The sequence below is a fragment of the Trichoplusia ni genome, chromosome 14 (assembly GCF_003590095.1).
Source record: "Trichoplusia ni isolate ovarian cell line Hi5 chromosome 14, tn1, whole genome shotgun sequence".
Classification (NCBI taxonomy): Eukaryota; Metazoa; Arthropoda; class Insecta; order Lepidoptera; family Noctuidae; genus Trichoplusia; species Trichoplusia ni.
In genome coordinates, this window is record NC_039491.1 from 493,057 (window position 1) to 516,208 (window position 23,152).

Consider the following 23,152-nt stretch of genomic DNA (forward strand, 5'->3'; position numbering starts at 1 on the left):
AAATAACCCAAGATTGAACAAACAGGAAAAGGTTTGCCTAAAAACAGTCAGCCATGGGCATGCTGACGTGGCTGTTAGCAGAACAAAAAAATGGGGCTCTTAAGACCTTATGGTATTATTATGGTAACGAGTAACATTCCCTAAGTATGTGCTTCCCGTAAAAAGTTGTCAACGACGTCGAAATCTTTGCCGTCACGTTAATAAGCTAACTCCAATGTTGGTATTGTTATTGGGAGGTTTGATAGTAAAGAGTAATAGGTGCCTAGAGTAGATATTATCAAAACAATTGGTTATTTTAAAAAATATTAATTACTTCAAATTCGGAATCATGAGGAAAACGGAGAGCTTTGCCCAGCTGTGGGTTCACAAAGTCTACATAAAGCAAATCGGCCTCAGAAATCAAATTCCAAATATTTTCTCCCACAAGTTCCAAAAAACATTAAAAGGAGACATACGCACACATATATATGATATAAAGATTCAATTACTTAGTTACGAGTTGATCCGAGAAGTCAGAAAAAAAGCCATCTAGAATTAACTCCCATTCCAAGAATTTTGTCTCTGAATAACTGACCGAAAGTAACCCATAAATGATAATACACCCTCATTTATGATTCTGATTACTGAAAACAGTTGAACCTCAACTAATAGCCGGGAAAAGTATACAATTCCCCGGGAGTATGCGTAATGTAAATTATATTTTCATTTATTGTTGAACGGTTTTTGGGATCGCAAACACGACCCGTGGGATCTGTTATGAAACGCGTTACTAGTACCGGATAAATATGACTGTGTATAACATGTATGTAAAGTAACTGAAGCCTGTATCAAGCTTAACTGTGTTGAGTGGTTGAGGTCACCATGCCAAAACACTGTGCGCGACGTTCGATCCCCGTGTAGGACAAGCATTTGTGTTATCTTTGTGCTTGTTCTGAGTCTAAATGTCTTTGTGCAAGTGTTTTCTATCGTTAACTTCAGGTTTACAGAGAAAAAAATAGAAAACCCTACATAGGTGAAACAACATTGCTATTGTTGATTCGGCACGTATATTAATTATTAAATCATTTTTTTAAGTAACATACGAAATCAGTATTTCAATTTTGAAAGTATGATGTGTTTAGTACAGTAGACTGATAGATACACACACATGCACACTCACTAACTACCTACTCATCGTTAAATTGTAACTCCCTTAGAATTAAAAAAAATAGCAAACCACTTCCATCTCCCTATTTAATATTTTTGTATTCCGATTCACAAAGTTTACAGTGACAAGTGTCCCGGACTAAATACTCAAGAGACATTTAAATCTAACTCAAGCTTTCTTTGAGTGTACCTAGCGACCGTTGTAGAGCGAAAAACTTTTTGTAATTGATGTTATTAATGTTATTCCTCTGCCGTCTGTTTACTTCGCTTAGTTTGCAGTTTACACCGCCAACTGCTCTAAAAGATAAGATAATTTTAATTTGTTGGTATGCTCTTGAGAATAGGTTATTTATTGTCCTGTAACATGAGTACTGTCATTTTGGAAGTTGTTTCTTTTTAGGTATGTTCTGATATTGGGAAATGTTGACCTTTGTCTCACTTAGCATTTTTTCATTGTATTTTTGATATGTTTTGAGATAAGCCTTGATGTAAAAAGCGTAACTTTCTACAGATCCAAATTCTGGTGAAATTTTGATGGGATTATCGTATGACATTAGAATCTTGTTTATCAACAAAAAAAAAACAAAACTCAGTGTCAGGTCAATCCAGTAGTCAGATGTGTTTCTACGTGAAATATCAATATTAATGGCAATAGAAAATCTATTGCTCATCGGTCACCGGTGAACGACGCAGCGCTTAAGGGCTTAGCTGACCGTGCCAAATGGAAGTGGCTATGGATGGCCGATCTCGTCGAAATCTGAAATAATTTATTTGGATTTCTGATCTTCCATATTCTAATTTTTACTGCACTTTGCAATCATATTGATTCTTAAGCAATTTATCATATTATTCTGCACCTATGTGAACACACTTTATGTGAATCAAAACAAACAATTTTTATACTTCGTTAAATAGTATTTTACGTCCAAAAAACTTTTTATAAAACGATACGATTTTTATCATTAGCAGTTTGAAATTTATTGAGGCAATTCGTTTTTCGATTGAACAAACATGATCTTTGGATAATCTTTTTTCATTTTACAGGGTCTCTAAATTTATGGCCATCTGATGCTAAAGAATATTATGTCTTAATTTAAAGTGTGATAAGGATATTTGCACAGATAAGAACAAAGATTTTAGATAAATTATTGAAATTTTATATTAAATTCTATTTATTATTTACAGAAATAAATTACAATTTACATACAAGTACAAAAATATTTCCACTTCCATCCCTAATGCAATTTCCCCATAAAGGGATAAAAGACTCACGTAACTTCAGTGGAAACCAGCTGCACTTAAACGTTTGTGCATTAACTTAAAGAATAAGCTTTCGAACCGAGCGAACTCCATCAAAGTCAGCTCCCAAGATTAGTTCAGACAAGCATGTGTGAGAAACGCTGACTGTTCCAACATTATACGAAATCGAACAATCAATGTTCCTTTCCAGTCTATCGACATTTTAAATGTAAATACGGTTTTCTGTAACATCTGAATTGTATTTTGCTGTTAGTTAAAATTCTTATTCTAAGCACAAGCCTTTATGGCCATTTCATAATGTATCTATCTCGATAGATCATCAAATATGCCAGATATATAAAGTAACATATTCCATCGTTACATGCTACTTAAACAGTTAACATTCGCTACAAATTCTGATCACGACCACTTAAAGCCTACGTAATATCGCCGAAAGTATAAATTGATATACCGGCATAATTCGAAACCGCTGGAACACGTGCGTCGTATATTATCACAAGTCGAACGAAACAGAACTTCCATGCAAAGTTGTGAACGTTGTAAAAAACTCGCCGTCAAAGCTTGCCAACAACATCGAAGTACAAATCCTATAGAAAACACAAAACAACACAGAAGTCTGAGTTACGTGGCGTAAAGTATGTCTCTTGGGACATCCGCGAACAAAACTCTAAAATCGCGTCGATATCTTTGAGCAAAAACAAACTGGCGGTCAGGGCGGGAGTTGTCATGGAGCAGCGCAGTCAGCGAGAAATGGAGTAACCCATTTTAAACTAGAATGAATTGCACGTCGTGGACTGCAGGTTCGCTGGAATGCTGCCCACTGACAATACGAGACACACCGCTAAGGAGATCAGGCAGCTTGTCAATGTAATTATAGCTAATTAATTTCCAATACCGTGAAATATAATAATTTTCCGAATGATTGTCGAAAAGCTTCATTGGTAGTGTCTTTTTTAACATAAGAAAATTGTTTAATTTGATTTAACGCTTTAGCCATACATTTTTTCAGTTAAGGTAAAAAAGCTTTTCAGTTTCATTAATAACTGGATCTATGGGGGCCCATTTATGAAAGCGTGAATTTATCCGCTGGTAATGAATTGAAAAGCTTTGCCACCGCCCAAACGCGGGAGACGTAGCAAATCGGTTCAAGTTTAGTTAATCAGAGTCTGACACTTCCTCTCCTGAAAAAGTGGGATACCCTGAGTCTATGAGGATTCCACTGCTATACCAAAACCAACTTGAACATCACTCAAAATTTTCAGTTCGTCTATCTTAGCTAGACAAACGCCAGACCAGTGTGTATAAAGCAAAGCGGCGGCAGACACGCCCCGGTAACTGGGCACAAACTACCGCACCAATATTGACTTTTGCTTCTTAAAACTTCCTCATTGTGTCCCTAATTACAATATTTTATTCAGACTACCACTGTCGGATTACATTCGCAGATTCAGCGATAAAAATAACTAGAAAACGAGATTTTCGGATTTTACATATAGTGATAACCGGTTGTAACCACTTCTAACTGGATTACATCTGGCATCGGACGCAACTGTTTTACTGTTGTTATACAATTTGCACCCAATTTAAACTTTGCCCGTTTTCGAGTAATCAACGCTTTGGAAGTAATTAGAATATAATTATATATTCAAACACATGAATAACTTCATATTAAAATACTTCGTGAATGTTTTTAGAATGTTATTGTTGTTACTGTCAAATAAAATTTTAACACGACCTGATTATTTTTTATTCATGCATTTTTATTTTTTATTTTATAGCATTAATTATGAGCAAATGAAATATTTGTAGGTTCATGCTAATTTCAAAAACTGGTTGCACATGTACTATTTTACTAAGTTTTCAATAGAATTATCACCAGAATATACTAGGAACGTTTCCACTTAAAATTCAGAAGATTTTCACATTTTAAATGATAGAATAATAGCGAGGAAAACGCTAAGTATTTGGCTTCTTGGGATGTGAATGTATTTTTTGCTTGTCACTGTAAGTTCATAGCCCGAGATTTATGACTTTAAAAGCATTGAGATGAGAAAAAAGTATTCTTCTCGCGTTGGACATTTTTGCATAAAAGTATTTTAAGTATATTATGGAAGTTACTTTTAAGTAACTGCTTGAATTTTGAATACATTGAAATTGATTTTTAACATCAACGTACACCTTTGTATTTGCTTCAATATTTAAATTTTGTAAATAATAATAACAAAAACACAATATCACCATCCGATTGACCAATCTGGGACAAATCACCGACCAATTTAAATAACCGATGGTAAGATTATTAAAAAAACATTAGACAGGTATTTTTGTATATTTGGGAACACCAAAAATTTTAAAAGATAAAAAGCAAAGTATAGGAGGAAGCTTGGGTTGTAACGATTTCGTAAAATTTATACACAATCGTGAAATCCACCAGAAGTTCCATACAATATAATTTTATCAATTTATATTGAGTATCCATTATTATCAATTGCACTACAAGACGGAAACTGAAAAAGAAATTGTGATCATCCCTATCCGCAAATCTAAAAATAGTAATGCAACTAAAATATTTTTAAATTACACTTTTATTTTTACCGAAATATTATCTTGCAAGTTCTTTGCTGCGGAAGTGGCATGATATGAGTTGAGTGGGAATGTCAAGAGGAAATGAGTGTGCTGGCGAACCCGCCCGAGCTGATTGGCCGGCCGTGGTGAGTAGTGTTAGTACCATCATGATATCCGCGTACCTACAGCATTCCGCATGCATTATTCTCACGGTTCGCGAATCGTACAAAAATCTGACTTTGTAGTGTTTACTACTTTACTACCTGCTTGGGATATGAGTAGTGCAAAAAGTGATTTTGGGAGTTTAAATCCTAAGGTCGCGTGTCATTTTGAAGGTTAGACTTTTTCTTGTCCATTTGGTATTTAATCAGGGAATTTTGCCAGCAGCTCCTGAACAACTTTTAAGATGATTGATAGTTTTTATAGTGCATTTCATTAAATGACATTTATTGAAATAAAATCACTCCAAAAGGATGGAGACTACTCTATAAAAGAGGTACTTTCTTGCAGTACAATAACTGAGAAACACAATAATTTCGAACCGTTGGTGTAACATCAAAAAGCACAAAACACTTAAGATTGTGCACACAAAATAACATATACTCATCGATACAAAACTAATAAAATCGAGATCCCGATAATCAGTCCATGCTAATCATGAAACATTATCCGAGGAAATAATACTGGAGTAACAGCAACTATCTTCGATAGTAAGTAACAATCACTAGAGTAGCCTATTTGATTGATCTTCGTCGAATTGGTATCCGGCTTGAGCCAATAAAGATCTTTTTGCCAATTGGATGGGATCAAGAAACGGTCGGGAGATCGTTCCGAACAACTTTCAACGGCGCAACTGGATTTTGATTATTAACAACCGATCGTTCTTTTGTTTTCTAGTATTTGTTTATGAATTTAGAAGTTGGTTTTGTTTTAATTGGTGTTATGAAGTGGAAATTGCTTCTTGCTTGGTGAACTATTTTTGTTTGAAACAGTCTTACATCAAGTCTTTTTTATAAATTGAGCGTAACATACTGAAGTAGAATTTTTTAAATTGGAATAAGCTGTGACTGAGAGTAGCTATATTTTATAGCAATTAAATCCGATTCAACTTTTCATGGACTATTTTTACACATCTGTTTTAAACATACCAATGCCAGAGAAATTTCGATACTTTTTAATTTTAGATACAATATTAACCCTAAAGGTTCAGCCCATAAAAACTAAAGAGACTAACCCGTCACACTGATGATTTAAGATAAATCATATCTCACCACATCCCATTCAATATCGAACAATTACAAAACTTTTGTTTTAATTAAATCAAAATGATGCAACGTATTTACGAAAACATGAACACTTCTGCCGGGTATTTCGGGAGGATTCGTTAACAAGCCAACTTTATTCATTAGCGTGTATTGTAGTCAGTTTGTCAGATCGAACTCGGCCTAACTCTCACATTTTCTCTCGGAGACTTTCGCTAAATATTTTCGTCCTTCTATTTATCTCGGAGACAAGGTTATTTGATATTCTTCAAAGGCAATTAACTTTTGTTCGGTTTATTGTCAGCTTGACGTCTATCAAACGAATTTTAGTTTAATTTAAGAGCCTGGAGACTTTTTTAAATTGTGTTTATAATCACTTTCGAAAAGCATTTTATAAGGATCGAAAAGTTTGAACCTAACCGGAGACCTTAATCATAAGTTGACGCAACGAGGGGTGATTGTGTGTGCATAAAACGTTACCAAAGAGAAGAAAATTACTTATAGTAATTCAGGAGTAAGTAATATAGTATAGGTTTTAAATGAATAATTTAACATGATAACATACATATTATGACACAAGAACATCGCATCTGTGTCACGTTCTTTTTATGCTATAGCCAATCGCCTGTGAAATTTACTATCAACTTGCTACAGACATCATCGTAAAAAAGGAAAATCATTCATAAGACAAAACAAAAATTATCTTTTTTTTCTTCCTAGCAAACTTACTATCTTACCACAAAAAAGAATGATTACAAATCTAATCCAATAATGTGCACTCATATTTAATGTACTTTGAAAAGGATTCAGTACAACAAAAAACAAAGGAAAATCGGGAAAATCGTGAATGAGCCATATTCGATGACCGCCATGTTAATGACGGCCTTTTGAGCGTCGAAAACCCCTTGATTTTTTTATAAAATCCCTTGACTTAACGACGGCATTTTCATGTTAATTTTCTGTATTGGTGGTTTTTTTGCCAGTACTGTTTTTAAGCTTTCTTCAGTTAAGGATAATAAATAGGGATATTTGGGGTCTGTTGCGTATAGAGTTCATTTAATTTTATTATTTCTGTGTGTTTCGGAGGAAATACTTTATACTTGGATCAGTTATTTGATCATCATTGTACAAACATTTCATTGTGATTTCAAAGATTTCTTTGTGCAAAGAAAAAATTGTTAAAAACTTTGTTTTTCTTCTCGAAGATTCTTTTTACGATCGATATAGAAGTTATCTAAAATTAAATGGTAGGTCGATGAAAAATAACCCTGCATAAAGGGTCCTTTTGAGTCATTGATAAAAAAGTTACTGACAAATCGACTACCACCTACTAAAACAGTATTAATAGTAGTTATAAAATAGGTCCGTCTTAGTTATGAAAGCAAGTCACCTCTCGCTACGGTATAGCATGACGTTTCGCTCTTGCAACTTAAAGTTACATTTTAAAGTCAGGCAGGTCACATAAAGCGTAATATATCGAAAGTGCAAAAAAAACACTTTTAATATATAGATATGGAGGTAAGTACTTAACAGGTCATGACGAACTTTGATAATTACACATAATTATCCTTGTAAATAAACTCCACTATATTATTATAATCTTATTCGAGCCACTGATCTAATCTGATTAGCTTCCGAATTAATTAGGCAAGAGATTAACTCAGTGCCAAAGTGCATTGTTAATGATTTCCTGATCTTAAAAAGTATATTTGTCCATTTCTTTTTTTCAAGTTGTGCATCGAAATATTTTCAAATGATAATTCGTTGGCTGTTGACTGTATATTTATATAGACAGTATTCACATTTTTGATACCCGCTTAGAGACAAACTACATTTAATTTTCTACTAAAAATTATCATCTCAATTTTTATGTCTAACCACATCCAAATTGGCTCTTCCGTTTAAATTATACGATCCCACAGACACACACTTACGTAGCGTCAGGAGTTGAAATACAATAATTTATTTCGAAATGCAATAAAGCACATTATTATTTCAACATAACGCAGATAGGGAGATAGGTTTGAAGCCACCCAACCCCTGACTTACGAAGTAGAACACAACCACCCAAGACCTCCTAACAAAATATTACTTACCAAAACAAGACCTAACATTTTACTACCGGTAATTAATATTTACTCAAATTTTACACTGTTATATATATTCGCCGTGAAAAGTTGTCACGAACATAAACCTGTAAGGTCCGTACACTATTTCAGGAGTGAAAACAAATACATTACTGAAACTAAGTTAGAATTTAGTGTGGGTGAGAGGAAACTCGGATTCGTGGAACGTGTGATCCCACCTGAGCATATTGTTGAAGACATTAAATAAGTTTACAGTAATTATTGTCCTAGCTTCAGGCTTGAGGTTTCGCTTGTGATTTGTTCATTCTCATCAGGTTTATTGATTTGATTATGAAACCCACCGTGACACTAGGTTTAAATTTCTTAGTACTTAGTAGGAGGTCTTTTAAAAAACAGTTATAAAATTTGAAGCTATTTTTGTTGAAAGATATTATAATCAGGTAAAGTTTAATTTCAGTTACATCAAACACAGTTAGCTACATGCCAGTCAAAATGTATTAAATATTGGTCAATCTGCTTTCAGATTAGCTGGTATAAAAAGGCCGACAGAAAAATATGAAAAACCTGTTTCTGGGAAAACGTTACATGCGTGACTGTTTCAACTTGAAATCAATATTGATTTACATTACAAAAGTTTTTTACAGTTCTTTTGAGACAACCACGAAAGGGAGACCAAAATGCATTAATATGAAATATTGGAGTGACAATAAACAAAAAAAATAAGCTATTATCAGAATCATATCTCCATATTAATGACTTAAAACCACGTAAAGGATGAAACTAAAGCTATTGATCAAGTAATTAGCCTTTCTCTTAAGAAAAAGCGCATCAGACAATTTAAAACGGTCCACGCCTTTCATGCTCCGATTGTTACAACATTGCGCAATGAGCCGCGACAGATTCGCGCATCAAAGGAATTTGCTTTAATTTCATCTCGCCATTGAGTTTTATATCGAAGAGTTATTATAATGACGTGTTAAGGGTTTCAGAGTTTAAATAGGTTGATTTGCGATCCGTGTTTTGTTTTTCGTTTTTCCTGAAAGAGTATGAAATCTTTTGATAAATGAATTGAAGAAAGATATGTCTTATTTTTCCTTAAAAAAATTGGATTTGTTACTCAAATAGAAAAGGGAACCAATTATAAGGGCTCCGCTGTTTATCCGTTTGGTTAAAATATAGTTGGTATAAAGTTTTTTTATTATTGACCCAAGTTTTCCAAAAGCAGCGAATTATAGCACATATATATTGATTGAATAATGACTACGGGAAAATCTGGTAAAGTACACAAACCAATTGATATCTTGACCTTCAACAAAACAAGCGTCGAAATTAAATGGATGGATTTTACACAGTTTCAAAGTTTTGTAAATGAGTAAAATACCTTTGAATTTGTCTTTCAAATTAAGTTGTTTATCTATTGAAATTTAATATATTCAGCAACTATTAAAACTTTAAGTTAAAACAGATACTATTGAAAACTTTGAAATTATCCAACAAAATTGATTTCTTAAATTTCAAAAAGCTCAAGTTTCATCACAAGTTTTGTAGAAATAATATTTATAGTAAAGTCACAAAAATATTATTATTTTTGTACAGTACAACACTTTAAAGAAACAATGATCAATTTTACCAATCGATCCGATTTTCAATCTTCTTTACTACACAATAAGGGACATTTTCACGTGTATGTAAATGTCAGTGTTACCTCTATGCGGGTGACTGTACGAATTCCGCAGGATTTATGAATAATTTATAAGATAGAACTTTTACACGGGTATCATTTGTTAAGATAAGTGACGTATTGACGACTTCCTGAGAATTCTACTTATGCAAGTATCAAGAACTTTTTCCATATATCATTGGATTAAGTCGCAGAGGTTTTAAAATGTTTAAGTTTACCTTATCTTCGTCGTAGCCAAGTTAAAACCGACGTACAAAAATGCAAGTTGACAAAATCTAAAATTAAAATTTTGATGTTTTTTGCATAATTCAGGGGCATGATTGCATACAAATATTCGACCGATTTCATAAACAGTGTTCTATAATGAAGCCGCAGCCTGCGTAATGCGTAGGTATAGTTTATACGTGGAAGCCAGGGTAGACGGCTTCCACGCGGTAATACGCAAGCGGCTCGTATCACTACTGAGCAGGGTCAGGAGCAGCACCAACAGCATCCTGCAGGTTATTGCGGAAAAGCAGGACTCAGACATCCTGAAAGCATTTATACGCGCACAAATTTTACTATAAATCTTATTATTTTGTAATTATGTATGGACATTGTTCTGAAATAAAGATTATTATTATTATTATTTCCTTTATTTCATTAAAATACATATAAATTACATTTTTAAATATATATAAAAAACAACATACATTTAAAAATATAAAAAATAGTGTCCAACCGGCAACGGGTACAGGGCCCAAGCTGCCGGTGGTCAGGGCTCCAGAGAGAGGAACCTCCTCACGATGCGCGCCGTGTCCAGAAGTACCGCTTTCTGAATCAAACCCTTGACCCAGACGCCCAACGAGAGCCTCCGAAGATGTTGATCGAGGCTCTTGGCTATTAAGCCATTGGCACTTACGACTATCGGGACAATGATTGCCGAGTCCACCTCCCACAAGTCGACAACCTCGTGAGCTAAATCCAAATATTTCAATTGTTTTTCTTTTTCTGCTTTCACGAGGTTCTCGTCATGGGGGATAGTGATATCAACAATCATTGTCCGACGCTCTGATCGATCGATCACCACTATATCAGGCTTATTGGCAACAATAGTCCTGTCAGTGATGATAGATCGATCCCAGTACAGTGTGATATGACCACTTTCGAGAACTGGGTCGGGCACATACTTATAGTACGGCACCTCAGATTCCACAAGTTTGTATTTCAGAGCAAGCTGCTGATGGATAATCCTGGCCACTTGGTTATGTCTGTGCAAGTATTCACCGTTAGCAAGACGAGAACATCCCGAAACTATATGTCTCAAGGATTCACCGGGACAGTGACATGCCCGACAGATGTCAACTGTACCATCCTTAATTATATATTTTCGGTAGTTATTCGTCATGATAACTTCATCCATAATTGCACATACAAACCCTTCGGTTTCTCCAAAGAGATCTCCGAAGCGTAGCCAGGCCACGGACGCTAAGAAATCTACATCGGCCCCGTGAAGGGTCCGATAATAGCGTCCGTGTAGCTCCTTGCTTTGCCATACATCTTTGCGGTCTTTGACGCTTAGTACGATAGGTTTGTGCCAGTTCTCTTTACCTAGAGAGAGCGGAGTGAAGCCCTTATCCACTGCCACCACATCTCGGTGCATCCCCACGTCCACTCGGAGGAAATACTCCCTGAGGTTACATACCTCGCGATTATGGAGGGTCTTGGCATTTAGGAAGCCACGACCCCCACACTTTCGCGGGATATATAACCTCATTACCGATGATCGCGGGTGGTGCATTCGATTTGCGGTGAGCAGTGTGCGGACTCTTCTATCCAAGGCGTCCAGTTCGGTCTGTGTCCACTTGAGTATGCCAAAGGAGTACATTATCACTGGCATGACCCAACCATTAAAGGCACGCACCTTGTTACCGCCCGACAAGGAACTTTTTAGTACCTTATTCAGGCGGCCAAAGAAACGTGTCTGTAACGATTGTTTCATGTCAGCAACATTAATGCCTAACGCCTCTGACATACCCAAGTATTTGTAGGTTTCCGTTGAGGAGAGGGACCTCAGGTTTATAGAATCCGAGAGCTGTATGCCCTGGGATTCTACAATCCCACCTCGTTTTACATGCATGACTGCACATTTGTCAACACCAAATTCCATTCTGATGGAATTACTGAAGCTTTCAGTAATCTTCAGTAACTTCATCAGTTGCAACTTGTTGGAAGCAAACAATTTCAGGTCATCCATGTACAACAAGTGGGAGATTATCTGGCTTCCTCTCCGCAACGAGTAGCCCAGCCTTGAATTCTCAAGCAGAGTGCTAAGAGGATTCAAGGCTAAACAGAACCACAGGGGACTCAAACTGTCACCTTGAAATATTCCCCGCTCAATCCTAATAAGTTGACCGCTCTTTTGGATATCCCGACATCCTGGATAGTGAAGCACCGTAGTCCATTGCCCCATACATGACTTCAAAAAAGTGCGTAGAGTTGTATTGATTTTATACAACTCTAGCACCCTCATGAGCCATGCATGTGGCACCGAATCATAGGCCTTCTTATAATCTATCCAACATGTCGACACACCCTTTTTGGAGCGGCGAACTTGTTGGCAAATAGTCATATCAATAAGGAGTAGCTCCTTAGTACCACGTGACCCATTCCTACATCCATTCTGAGAGGCAGACATGATAGAAAACCGTTCAATATGGTCATTAATCTTTTCTCTCAGAATGGATGTAAGCAGTTTGTAGATGGTGGGTAAACATGTAATGGGTCTATAATTTTTGGGGTCCGTGGTACTACCTGTTTTGTGGAGCAGATGGGTGGAACCAGTAGTGAAGAACTGTGGGAGCACGCCCGAGTCTACGGCAGATTGGAATTGGGATGCTAAGCAACCATGTGAACTTGGTAGCCATTTCAACCAGAAGTTATGCAGTCCATCCGGGCCCGGGGCTTTCCAATTGGCCAACGGACGGACTGCATTGGCTACGTCTTGGGGACTAATATCAATAGCCCCCATTTCTTCTATTCGTTCACACGATTGCTCAACATCACGTATCCAATCCCCCTCAGAGTGGGTTACAGGCGCCGACCAGATGCTGCGCCAAAACAAATTTGTAGCGACATCATCCGGCAGGCGTCCGGCACCCTCCTCCGACGCAGGTTGCTCCCAAGATCTGTACACCCATCTTTGGTCTCTTTGGAACATACGGTTCTGGTGAAATCGGTCCACCCGAGTCTTGTACCGTCGAATACGGCTTGCCCAGGCACACACCTTTTGCTTAAAAAAGTCAATGCGTTCTGTAACTCGGGCGGTGTATTCGCTGGGGCTAATATTAGTCCCAGCAAACGCCCGCTTTACAAAACGCATGACCCTAGGGCGAGTGTTTCCGCCCCGAAACGCAACAAGTTTGGCTATGAGTGTCCTGGCCTCAGCAACACGCTTCTCAATCCTGCACTGCCAGGCTGGTGCCGCTTGCTTAGGCCGTGCAGCTGTGTTATCTCGAAAGGTAACACCAGCTACACGATACGCCGCAACAGCCGCACAGTACAGAAGCGAGTGCGTGTCACCGAGGTCTTCGCTGTTCCCAAAATAACTGGATAGCAGCGAATCCAGGACACCCATTAGCGCCTTGTTTCGGTTGTGCATGGGCAAGCGAGGTAGTCGCGGTCTCTGGTCCCGGGGTGTTGACCGATACTCCAGAACCGCCTGTTCCAATGTACTCCTTATATGATCACTGCACTGGGTACTTACAGTTATAGCACCGTCATCATCTCCCCCGTCAGCAGGGTTGGCAGGCAGCGCGCTTGCAGCTGGCGCTTCCGCTATTGACGGGGTAACGACGACAGGGCTAGTCTGCACTTCAGAGCGCAATCGATCAAGCGTCGCGTCATCCAACCTGTGATTACGTTGGATAACTCGCACTTGATCCGACAAACGTTGTGCCGATACGTCGACGTCCGGTTCAAGGGCCCGAAACAGAGAGAGCATTCTGGCACGGTACGCAGTGAGGTTAGTTCCTCCCCCTGTCGCCCCATAGTAGGCGCGCATGACATTCTCGTTCATGGGTCGAGTCCACTTCATGCGCTGCACTACACCACCGGGAGCGGGAGCCCTGTTCGAGGCCGGCTGGCCTGAGGGCGCCAAGCTGCTCGGCGGCCGGCGCCTCCCCGGCCGACGTACAGGTGTTGGCGACGTCGGCGGGGAGTAGTACTCGTCGCTGGAGCTCGACGCGACTGCAACTGCCGGCGCTGGACCTCGGCCCGGCGGCAGCTGCGAGGCGGAGCTCGGCGACGAGCCCGGGGATGGAAGGCGTGCTGCTCTTCTTCGTGTCAACATTTATCTATTCTTGTTTTCTGAGTCGTAAATTACATATTTTATAGTGATGACATATGTCATCGTACATCGGATTTTCATTTTTATTTACTTTTTTATTTTAATATGGTTTCTTGAGTTTTATATGTGCACTTTTACTATATACTATTATAAAAATATTGTTTATTGTATAATTATCGTAAAGAAGTTCGAAAATAAAAATATTCAGAAAAAATAGATGATTGACGGTTGACACGAAGTTTTATTATTATTATTATTATTATACACCATAAGACATTTATGGAAAACCATGGGAAAAGCGTTAACGCCTATAAAAAGGTTTTTTAACCAGTTTTTCAATAGCGCTCTGGCTGATTAATATTGCCATTATATCCTCAAACGTATGCCAAAACATACCCAGTTCAAGAATATAATTAAAAGTTTATTTTAAGGGTTTTTTAATAGAAATATGAAAATACCATTTTGATTAAACTTTTAAAGCATTTTTATTCGTGACCCTAATTGGTTCGCAGCATTCAAAACCATGCATTTGATTTGTCTATCTCCGATATCCAATTATTTTTACGCTATCCAAAATGGACCATAAAACAATTTTGACCGACAATACAACCTCTAAATACCAATTTCAATCATCTGTCAGGTACAATCAAGAACACAGGACTTTGAACTTTTATACCAAAAACGTCAGTATACTATGGCAATAAAGTTCATTTTTGTATTACCGTACAATTTCTATGTGGTTCTTTATACAGTTGACTCTATTTCAATACCAAGTGTGGTAAAACAAATGAATATACTAATCAATTAGTTCTATTACTGGACATTGGACACGTGGAACAATTAATATTTAATATAGTTCGTTAGGCTAAATGAAACGCGTTTGTAGAGGCTTTCATTGTTAATATTGTATTAGTAAATTGTTAGTGCCATAGCTTAGTCACGATTACTTGCATGTTTGTATGTTATGAGTGGTTCGAGTAAAAATGTACTTTATAGGGAGGTAACAATTTTAATATTTTATAAATGAATTTTGAAGGATTTTTGACTTTCGACTGACCGTCAATTAGGTATCTTTTTATATAATACTTACATACTTTCGAACAATATATTAAACAAAGTGTATGTGTCTCAAGTATACCCATTTTTTTTTGGTCAGTAGTGCATATCTTCACGCGGATTTATAGGATAATTTATTGACACTCCCCCACGGAAGAAGAGGATAGTATCAAAGACTTACTGAAAATCTAAACCGGCGGGATACGTCATCCATGTTTAGGTGTCGGTGCATGGCAATGCGTTGTATTCATTAGGCTCTGGCAACGAAACTCTCGAGTACGCTTTGAAGAAAAAAGCTAGATTAATTGATAAATAATTTTGTTCTAGTTATAGATGGAAGATCATGTTCGATTAGAAACAACATCTACTGAACGTAAAAGTATACTATAAGACATTATAATCTCATAGCTTTGCAAATAATATCTTTCATGCAGTTATGTCATCGTTTTACGAGCCATAAAACAGTTTCGCGGAAGAGTTCACCTGTCTGCTTTAACACAACACTGTATATTTTAATCACAAAGTAGTTTTTATGTTATATCGAAGATAGCTTATACATTTCTAGTGGAGTATCCGGTAATTAAAATAAAACTTTCAGGTATCTGATCGTAGGGGTCTACCACAATGTCACGAATTAAAATTGTAGCATTTCTAAGTATTTCGTTTCATTCTGTGTATTGCGCATTCTGTCTCGATGTATGTATGATACTGCAGCAATCTTGCTTCAAAAAGTAGTGGAAGGCTCAAAAGTCCACGAATGACAAAAAAGCTCAAAGTTTTGGGCATGACTACCTACCGCAGAATGGACGATAATTTGCGGCAATCGTCGCAATTATTCTAAAGCCATCTAAAACGGTTATTTTGACAAAATCATGTTATGACAAAAATCGCTTAATATCGTCATATTTGCTTTGTACAACATTATACAAACGTGGATGTATGAGAACGACTCTAATGATCATAAAAACAAAATATTATTAACAACTAGCTGTTGCCCGCGACTTCGTCTGCGTGGTTAGAAGATATAAGTTATGACTTTTTCTTCGCTCCTATTGGTCGCAGCGTGATGATATACATATAGCCTAAAACCTCAATCGATTAATGGTATATTCAAAACAAAAATATTTTTTCAATTTGAACCAGTAGTTTCTGAGATTAGCGCGTTCAAACAAACAATCAAACAAACAATTAGTATATACATAGTACATACATAGTATATACATAGTAATTAGTATATATATAGTACAATTAGTATATAGATGCCAACGATATCTTCGCTACGTTTCATCGATTTTTAATTTCTCGCGCGGAGATTTTAATATTACGATAACTCATTACCTATTAACATTTTTGGCGTAGTGTAAAAGACAACTTTGTTCTATATTACATGCATAATATATCTAACTTATTTATTTGGATAAGGATTAATACTGTATTGTTAAAAAGAGGTTCGTAAGTAACCAATAATTTTACTGTATTAAGAAAACACATAAAAATGGTTATTGTGGGTTATCCTTGGAAGATAGACATATACCACCGCGGACTTTTTTGTAGATCTATTAAAGAGGTACAAACCCGCCATACATTGTTTTGTTGTAACTCAAAAGGTTTTGGCAGCGTTCTCGATGAAAGCTCTCGAATGGCTTAATTTTTTCCGACATGTTTAACTAATATCGCTGTAATATCGTCAGTTTACACAAAACCTAAACTTATTATACACTAAAACCTTCCTCAAGAATTGCTCTATCTATCGTTGAAAACCGCATAAAAATCCGTTCAGTACTTTTCTAGTTTATCGCGAACAGACAGACAGACAGACAGACAGACGCGGCGGGGGACTTTGTTTTATAATATGTAAGGATAGCTGTTGCCCGCGACTTCGTCTGCGTGGTTAGAAGATATAAGTTATGACTTTTTCTTCGCTCCTATTGGTCGCAGCGTGATGATATACATATAGCCTAAAACCTCCCTCAATTAATGGTATATTCAACACAAAAATATTTTTTCAATTTGAACCAGTAGTTTCTGAGATTAGCGCGTTCAAACAAACAATTAGTATATACATAGTACATACATAGTATATACATAGTAATTAGTATATATATAGTACAATTAGTATATAGATGCCAACGATATCTTCGCTACGTTTCATCGATTTTTAATTTCTCGCGCGGAGATTTTCATATTACGATAACTCATTACCTATTAACATTTTTGGCGTAGTGTAATAGGCAATTTTGTTCTACATTACATGCATAATATATCTAACTTATTTATTTGGATAAGGATTAATACTGTATTGTTAAAAAGAGGTTCGTAAGTAACCAATAATTTTACTGTATTAAGAAAACACATAAAAATGGTTATTGTGGGTTATCCTTGGAAGATAGACATATACCACCGCGGACTTTTTTGTAGATCTATTAAAGAGGTACAAACCCGCCATACATTGTTTTGTTGTAACTCAAAAGGTTTTGGCAGCGTTCTCGATGAAAGCTCTCGAATGGCTTAATTTTTTCCGACATGTTTAACTAATATCGCTGTAATATCGTCAGTTTACACAAAACCTAAACTTATTATACACTAAAACCTTCCTCAAGAATTGCTCTATCTATCGTTGAAAACCGCATAAAAATCCGTTCAGTACTTTTCTAGTTTATCGCGAACAGACAGACAGACAGACAGACAGACGCGGCGGGGGACTTTGTTTTATAATATGTAAGGATAGCTGTTGCCCGCGACTTCGTCTGCGTGGTTAGAAGATATAAGTTATGACTTTTTCTTCGCTCCTATTGGTCGCAGCGTGATGATATACATATAGCCTAAAACCTCAATCGATTAATGGTATATTCAAAACAAAAATATTTTTTCAATTTGAACCAGTAGTTTCTGAGATTAGCGCTTTCAAACAAACAATCAAACAAACAATTAGTATATACATAGTACATACATAGTATATACATAGTAATTAGTATATATATAGTACAATTAGTATATAGATGCCAACGATATCTTCGCTAAGTTTCATCGATTTTTAATTTCTCGCGCGGAGATTTTAATATTACGATAACTCATTACCTATTAACATTTTTGGCGTAGTGTAAAAGACAACTTTGTTCTATATTACATGCATAATATATCTAACTTATTTATTTGGATAAGGATTAATACTGTATTGTTAAAAAGAGGTTCGTAAGTAACCAATAATTTTACTGTATTAAGAAAACACATAAAAATGGTTATTGTGGGTTATCCTTGGAAGATAGACATATACCACCGCGGACTTTTTTGTAGATCTATTAAAGAGGTACAAACCCGCCATACATTGTTTTGTTGTAACTCAAAAGGTTTTGGCAGCGTTCTCGATGAAAGCTCTCGAATGGCTTAATTTTTTCCGACATGTTTAACTAATATCGCTGTAATATCGTCAGTTTACACAAAACCTAAACTTATTATACACTAAAACCTTCCTCAAGAATTGCTCTATCTATCGTTGAAAACCGCATAAAAATCCGTTCAGTACTTTTCTAGTTTATCGCGAACAGACAGACAGACAGACAGACAGACAGACGCGGCGGGGGACTTTGTTTTATAATATGTAAGGATAGCTGTTGCCCGCGACTTCGTCTGCGTGGTTAGAAGATATAAGTTATGACTTTTTCTTCGCTCCTATTGGTCGCAGCGTGATGATATACATATAGCCTAAAACCTCAATCGATTAATGGTATATTCAAACAAAAATATTTTTTCAATTTGAACCAGTAGTTTCTGAGATTAGCGCTTTCAAACAAACAATCAAACAAACAATTAGTATATACATAGTACATACATAGTATATACATAGTAATTAGTATATATATAGTACAATTAGTATATAGATGCCAACGATATCTTCGCTAAGTTTCATCGATTTTTAATTTCTCGCGCGGAGATTTTAATATTACGATAACTCATTACCTATTAACATTTTTGGCGTAGTGTAAAAGACAACTTTGTTCTATATTACATGCATAATATATCTAACTTATTTATTTGGATAAGGATTAATACTGTATTGTTAAAAAGAGGTTCGTAAGTAACCAATAATTTTACTGTATTAAGAAAACACATAAAAATGGTTATTGTGGGTTATCCTTGGAAGATAGACATATACCACCGCGGACTTTTTTGTAGATCTATTAAAGAGGTACAAACCCGCCATACATTGTTTTGTTGTAACTCAAAAGGTTTTGGCAGCGTTCTCGATGAAAGCTCTCGAATGGCTTAATTTTTTCCGACATGTTTAACTAATATCGCTGTAATATCGTCAGTTTACACAAAACCTAAACTTATTATACACTAAAACCTTCCTCAAGAATTGCTCTATCTATCGTTGAAAACCGCATAAAAATCCGTTCAGTACTTTTCTAGTTTATCGCGAACAGACAGACAGACAGACAGACAGACGCGGCGGGGGACTTTGTTTTATAATATGTAAGGATAGCTGTTGCCCGCGACTTCGTCTGCGTGGTTAGAAGATATAAGTTATGACTTTTTCTTCGCTCCTATTGGTCGCAGCGTGATGATATACATATAGCCTAAAACCTCAATCGATTAATGGTATATTCAAAACAAAAATATTTTTTCAATTTGAACCAGTAGTTTCTGAGATTAGCGCTTTCAAACAAACAATCAAACAAACAATTAGTATATACATAGTACATACATAGTATATACATAGTAATTAGTATATATATAGTACAATTAGTATATAGATGCCAACGATATCTTCGCTACGTTTCATCGATTTTTAATTTCTCGCGCGGAGATTTTAATATTACGATAACTCATTACCTATTAACATTTTTGGCGTAGTGTAAAAGACAACTTTGTTCTATATTACATGCATAATATATCTAACTTATTTATTTGGATAAGGATTAATACTGTATTGTTAAAAAGAGGTTCGTAAGTAACCAATAATTTTACTGTATTAAGAAAACACATAAAATTGGTTATTGTGGGTTATCCTTGGAAGATAGACATATACCACCGCGGACTTTTTTGTAGATCTATTAAAGAGGTACAAACTCGCCATACATTGTTTTGTTGTAACTCAAAAGGTTTTGGCAGCGTTCTCGATGAAAGCTCTCGAATGGCTTAATTTTTTCCGACATGTTTAACTAATATCGCTGTAATATCGTCAGTTTACACAAAACCTAAACTTATTATACACTAAAACCTTCCTCAAGAATTGCTCTATCTATCGTTGAAAACCGCATAAAAATCCGTTCAGTACTTTTCTAGTTTATCGCGAACAGACAGACAGACAGACAGACAGACGCGGCGGGGGACTTTGTTTTATAATATGTAAGGATAACAACAATCCTCAGTCGTTCGCAGTAACATATAATTTTATTGTTACCTACATCATTTGAGTCGGTTTTATTATATGAAAAAAATCTTATAATTCTGGTAACATTCAGTGTATGTTTTTTTCAGGAACAAGAAGTTTATCGGGTAATAACGATATGTTTTTCGCTTTTTTCTCTTAGATTAAGTATACTCATACACTCGTGAAATTCACTGGTATAGTCAGTTTTAACGATGCATCGGTCAATTGTTACTCAAGAAAGTGACAAATGGAAACCATAACGTCGTTAGTCGACTTATACCCTGTATATTTTTTAATTGCGTCATTGGATTGGTATGGGAAACATCCTAGTCTACGAAATTTTACAAATAATAAATTTAATATAATATCAATTAAAAATACAATGTTTACATGTAAATTCTTCATGTTTCTGAAAGGACAATAGTTTGAAAAAAACTCGATTCTAAATAAATTGCTTAACTAAGTCTATTCCCGCAAAGAAAAAACGCGCAACAAACAGACATAATAATATCTGTAACTCGAAAAGCCGCAAACAAAAAAAAAAGAACAAAAATAAGTTCACCCGAAGTCATCTGACTTTCTACTATAAACTATGAAAAAGAATGTTGTTTTGTGTCAAGTAGGCCTCCCTTCCAACACGGGAATATGTTTTGTCTTTTGTTTCATAATTTGAAACATTTCATGAATTCTCATCACTTCCTCGAAGGCAACAAAGAAACAATCTTTTAGTCCGACCGATTGCCCCGAAATCTACCAGATGGAAGGAATTTTTCTTTGTTTATACCACTACCCTCAAAGTAATGCTCAGCTGTGGGACAGAGATAGCGCTCTTCTACGATAAGCGCTGTCACGCTCCCACAACACAAATGGTCTTGCTTACGAAATAGGTCCAAAGTATATAGTACACAGTGTTGTTTGTCGTGAAAATATAGTAACGATCTGCTTTTATAAGAAAACTTTGCGACACTCCTAATTGAACGATGTTCTTATACTTTTGTGTATCCATATTACTATAAATATATTTCAGCGTCTCGTGTTTCATCATTTCGTTTGCGCAAACTAGTATATTTTCTGATGCCGTGTTACTTTTTCCAATTTAATCTTATATTACTAGCAACACAAAGTTATACAAGATATATAGATGGATCTAGGTATCTACAGTAACAATTTATTGTATTTAGTAGGTATATAATATCGTAAGTCAAGTGAATACATAATACAAAATTAAACTTAACGTAAATCGTAATAAAGATAATAATTTAATTGATATAAGTTATAAATGATTAACTGTCGCATTGGGCATCTCCTGCTAGTATAGTTTTAAGAGGATTTCATGAATAAATATTCTATCCACTTAGGTGCATTGATAAAAGGTAAGATAAAATTATAAATTTTAATGTACCTTTTTAGCTACATGTCTTTTATATTTCTAAACCATTAGAGTTATCCAGAAATCAGTGATAACCTAATTAGCGGTCAAAGAAACTCATTGTCATTGTTCGATAGTACCTATTTATATTTTTTGCCGTTACTTTATATCTTAACAGTATCGTGTAGCCAATTCAATATGAAAAGGCCACGTAAGAATAAAAATACCAGGTCAATCTATTTCTATTTTGTCGCGTAATTAATAAAATGCTTTACCTGTAACTCGGTTTAGATATATATTCTCACCAATTAGGATTACTTCTAATTAAGTATGAATCATTCTCACTATAGTGCCTAGAAAAGTAAAACTAAATTGCCTCCAGTTACTGATTAACCCTACCACGAGAAAATAACACATTACAGTTTCAAATAAATAAACCATTTTAACAAAATATACAATTGATATACAGAATCACCCCTCAGCCGCGCTCAGACCTTTGGCCTCACCAATAGGTACTTAATCGATTAAGGTCATTGAACAACGACTGCGAAATTGAGTTTACTCGCAAAAATATAAATGTATTTTTACCGGGCTCTATAAATAACAAATGGGGCCTTACGCAGCGGCATCGAAAGATACAAAAGTCTTTAACTTTCTCTCAAACGTACACACATTTTCATGAATATAGAATTAATAAATTACATGTAAGTAAAACCGTCCAGAATAAATTTATTTCTTCTATAATTTGCAGTTAAAATTATACCTGTTTGTTTTGTGGTTGAACGATGAACGTTTGTACGTATGTCATAGTTTTCTAGATGGATATAGGCGAACTAGATCACTCTATAACGAAATGATTTACGTTTTAACCACGTTTGTGGTAAATCCGGGATGTTATTCGGGAGTTTATACATTTATGTTATTGCATTTGGATTTACGTGATCAGTTTCGGTATTTCGAGAAAATTTGATACTGTAGCTCTTATTATTTTACTAAAGTTAGACTCGTGCAGATTGTATTCAAAT

At 35.8% G+C, this 23,152-nt stretch overlaps 1 protein-coding gene across 1 annotated transcript; it reads right to left on the bottom strand.

Moving 5' to 3' along the window:
* Positions 1–1,651: 1,651 nt before the first annotated feature.
* LOC113500796 lies at positions 1,652–14,331 on the bottom strand. The gene is made up of 2 exons (XM_026881696.1): positions 13,267–14,331; positions 1,652–1,666 (listed from the first exon to the last, which is right to left on the bottom strand). The coding sequence occupies exons 1-2, from the start codon at positions 14,329–14,331 to the stop codon at positions 1,652–1,654; spliced, it is 1,080 nt and encodes a 359-aa protein (XP_026737497.1).
* Between the last annotated feature and the right edge of the window lie 8,821 nt (positions 14,332–23,152).

What these genes read in the sequence shown, in the direction of transcription:
- LOC113500796 (XM_026881696.1), bottom strand. Translation starts at nt 14,331, where the DNA reads ATGTTGACACGAAGAAGAGCAGCACGCCTTCCATCCCCGGGCTCGTCG.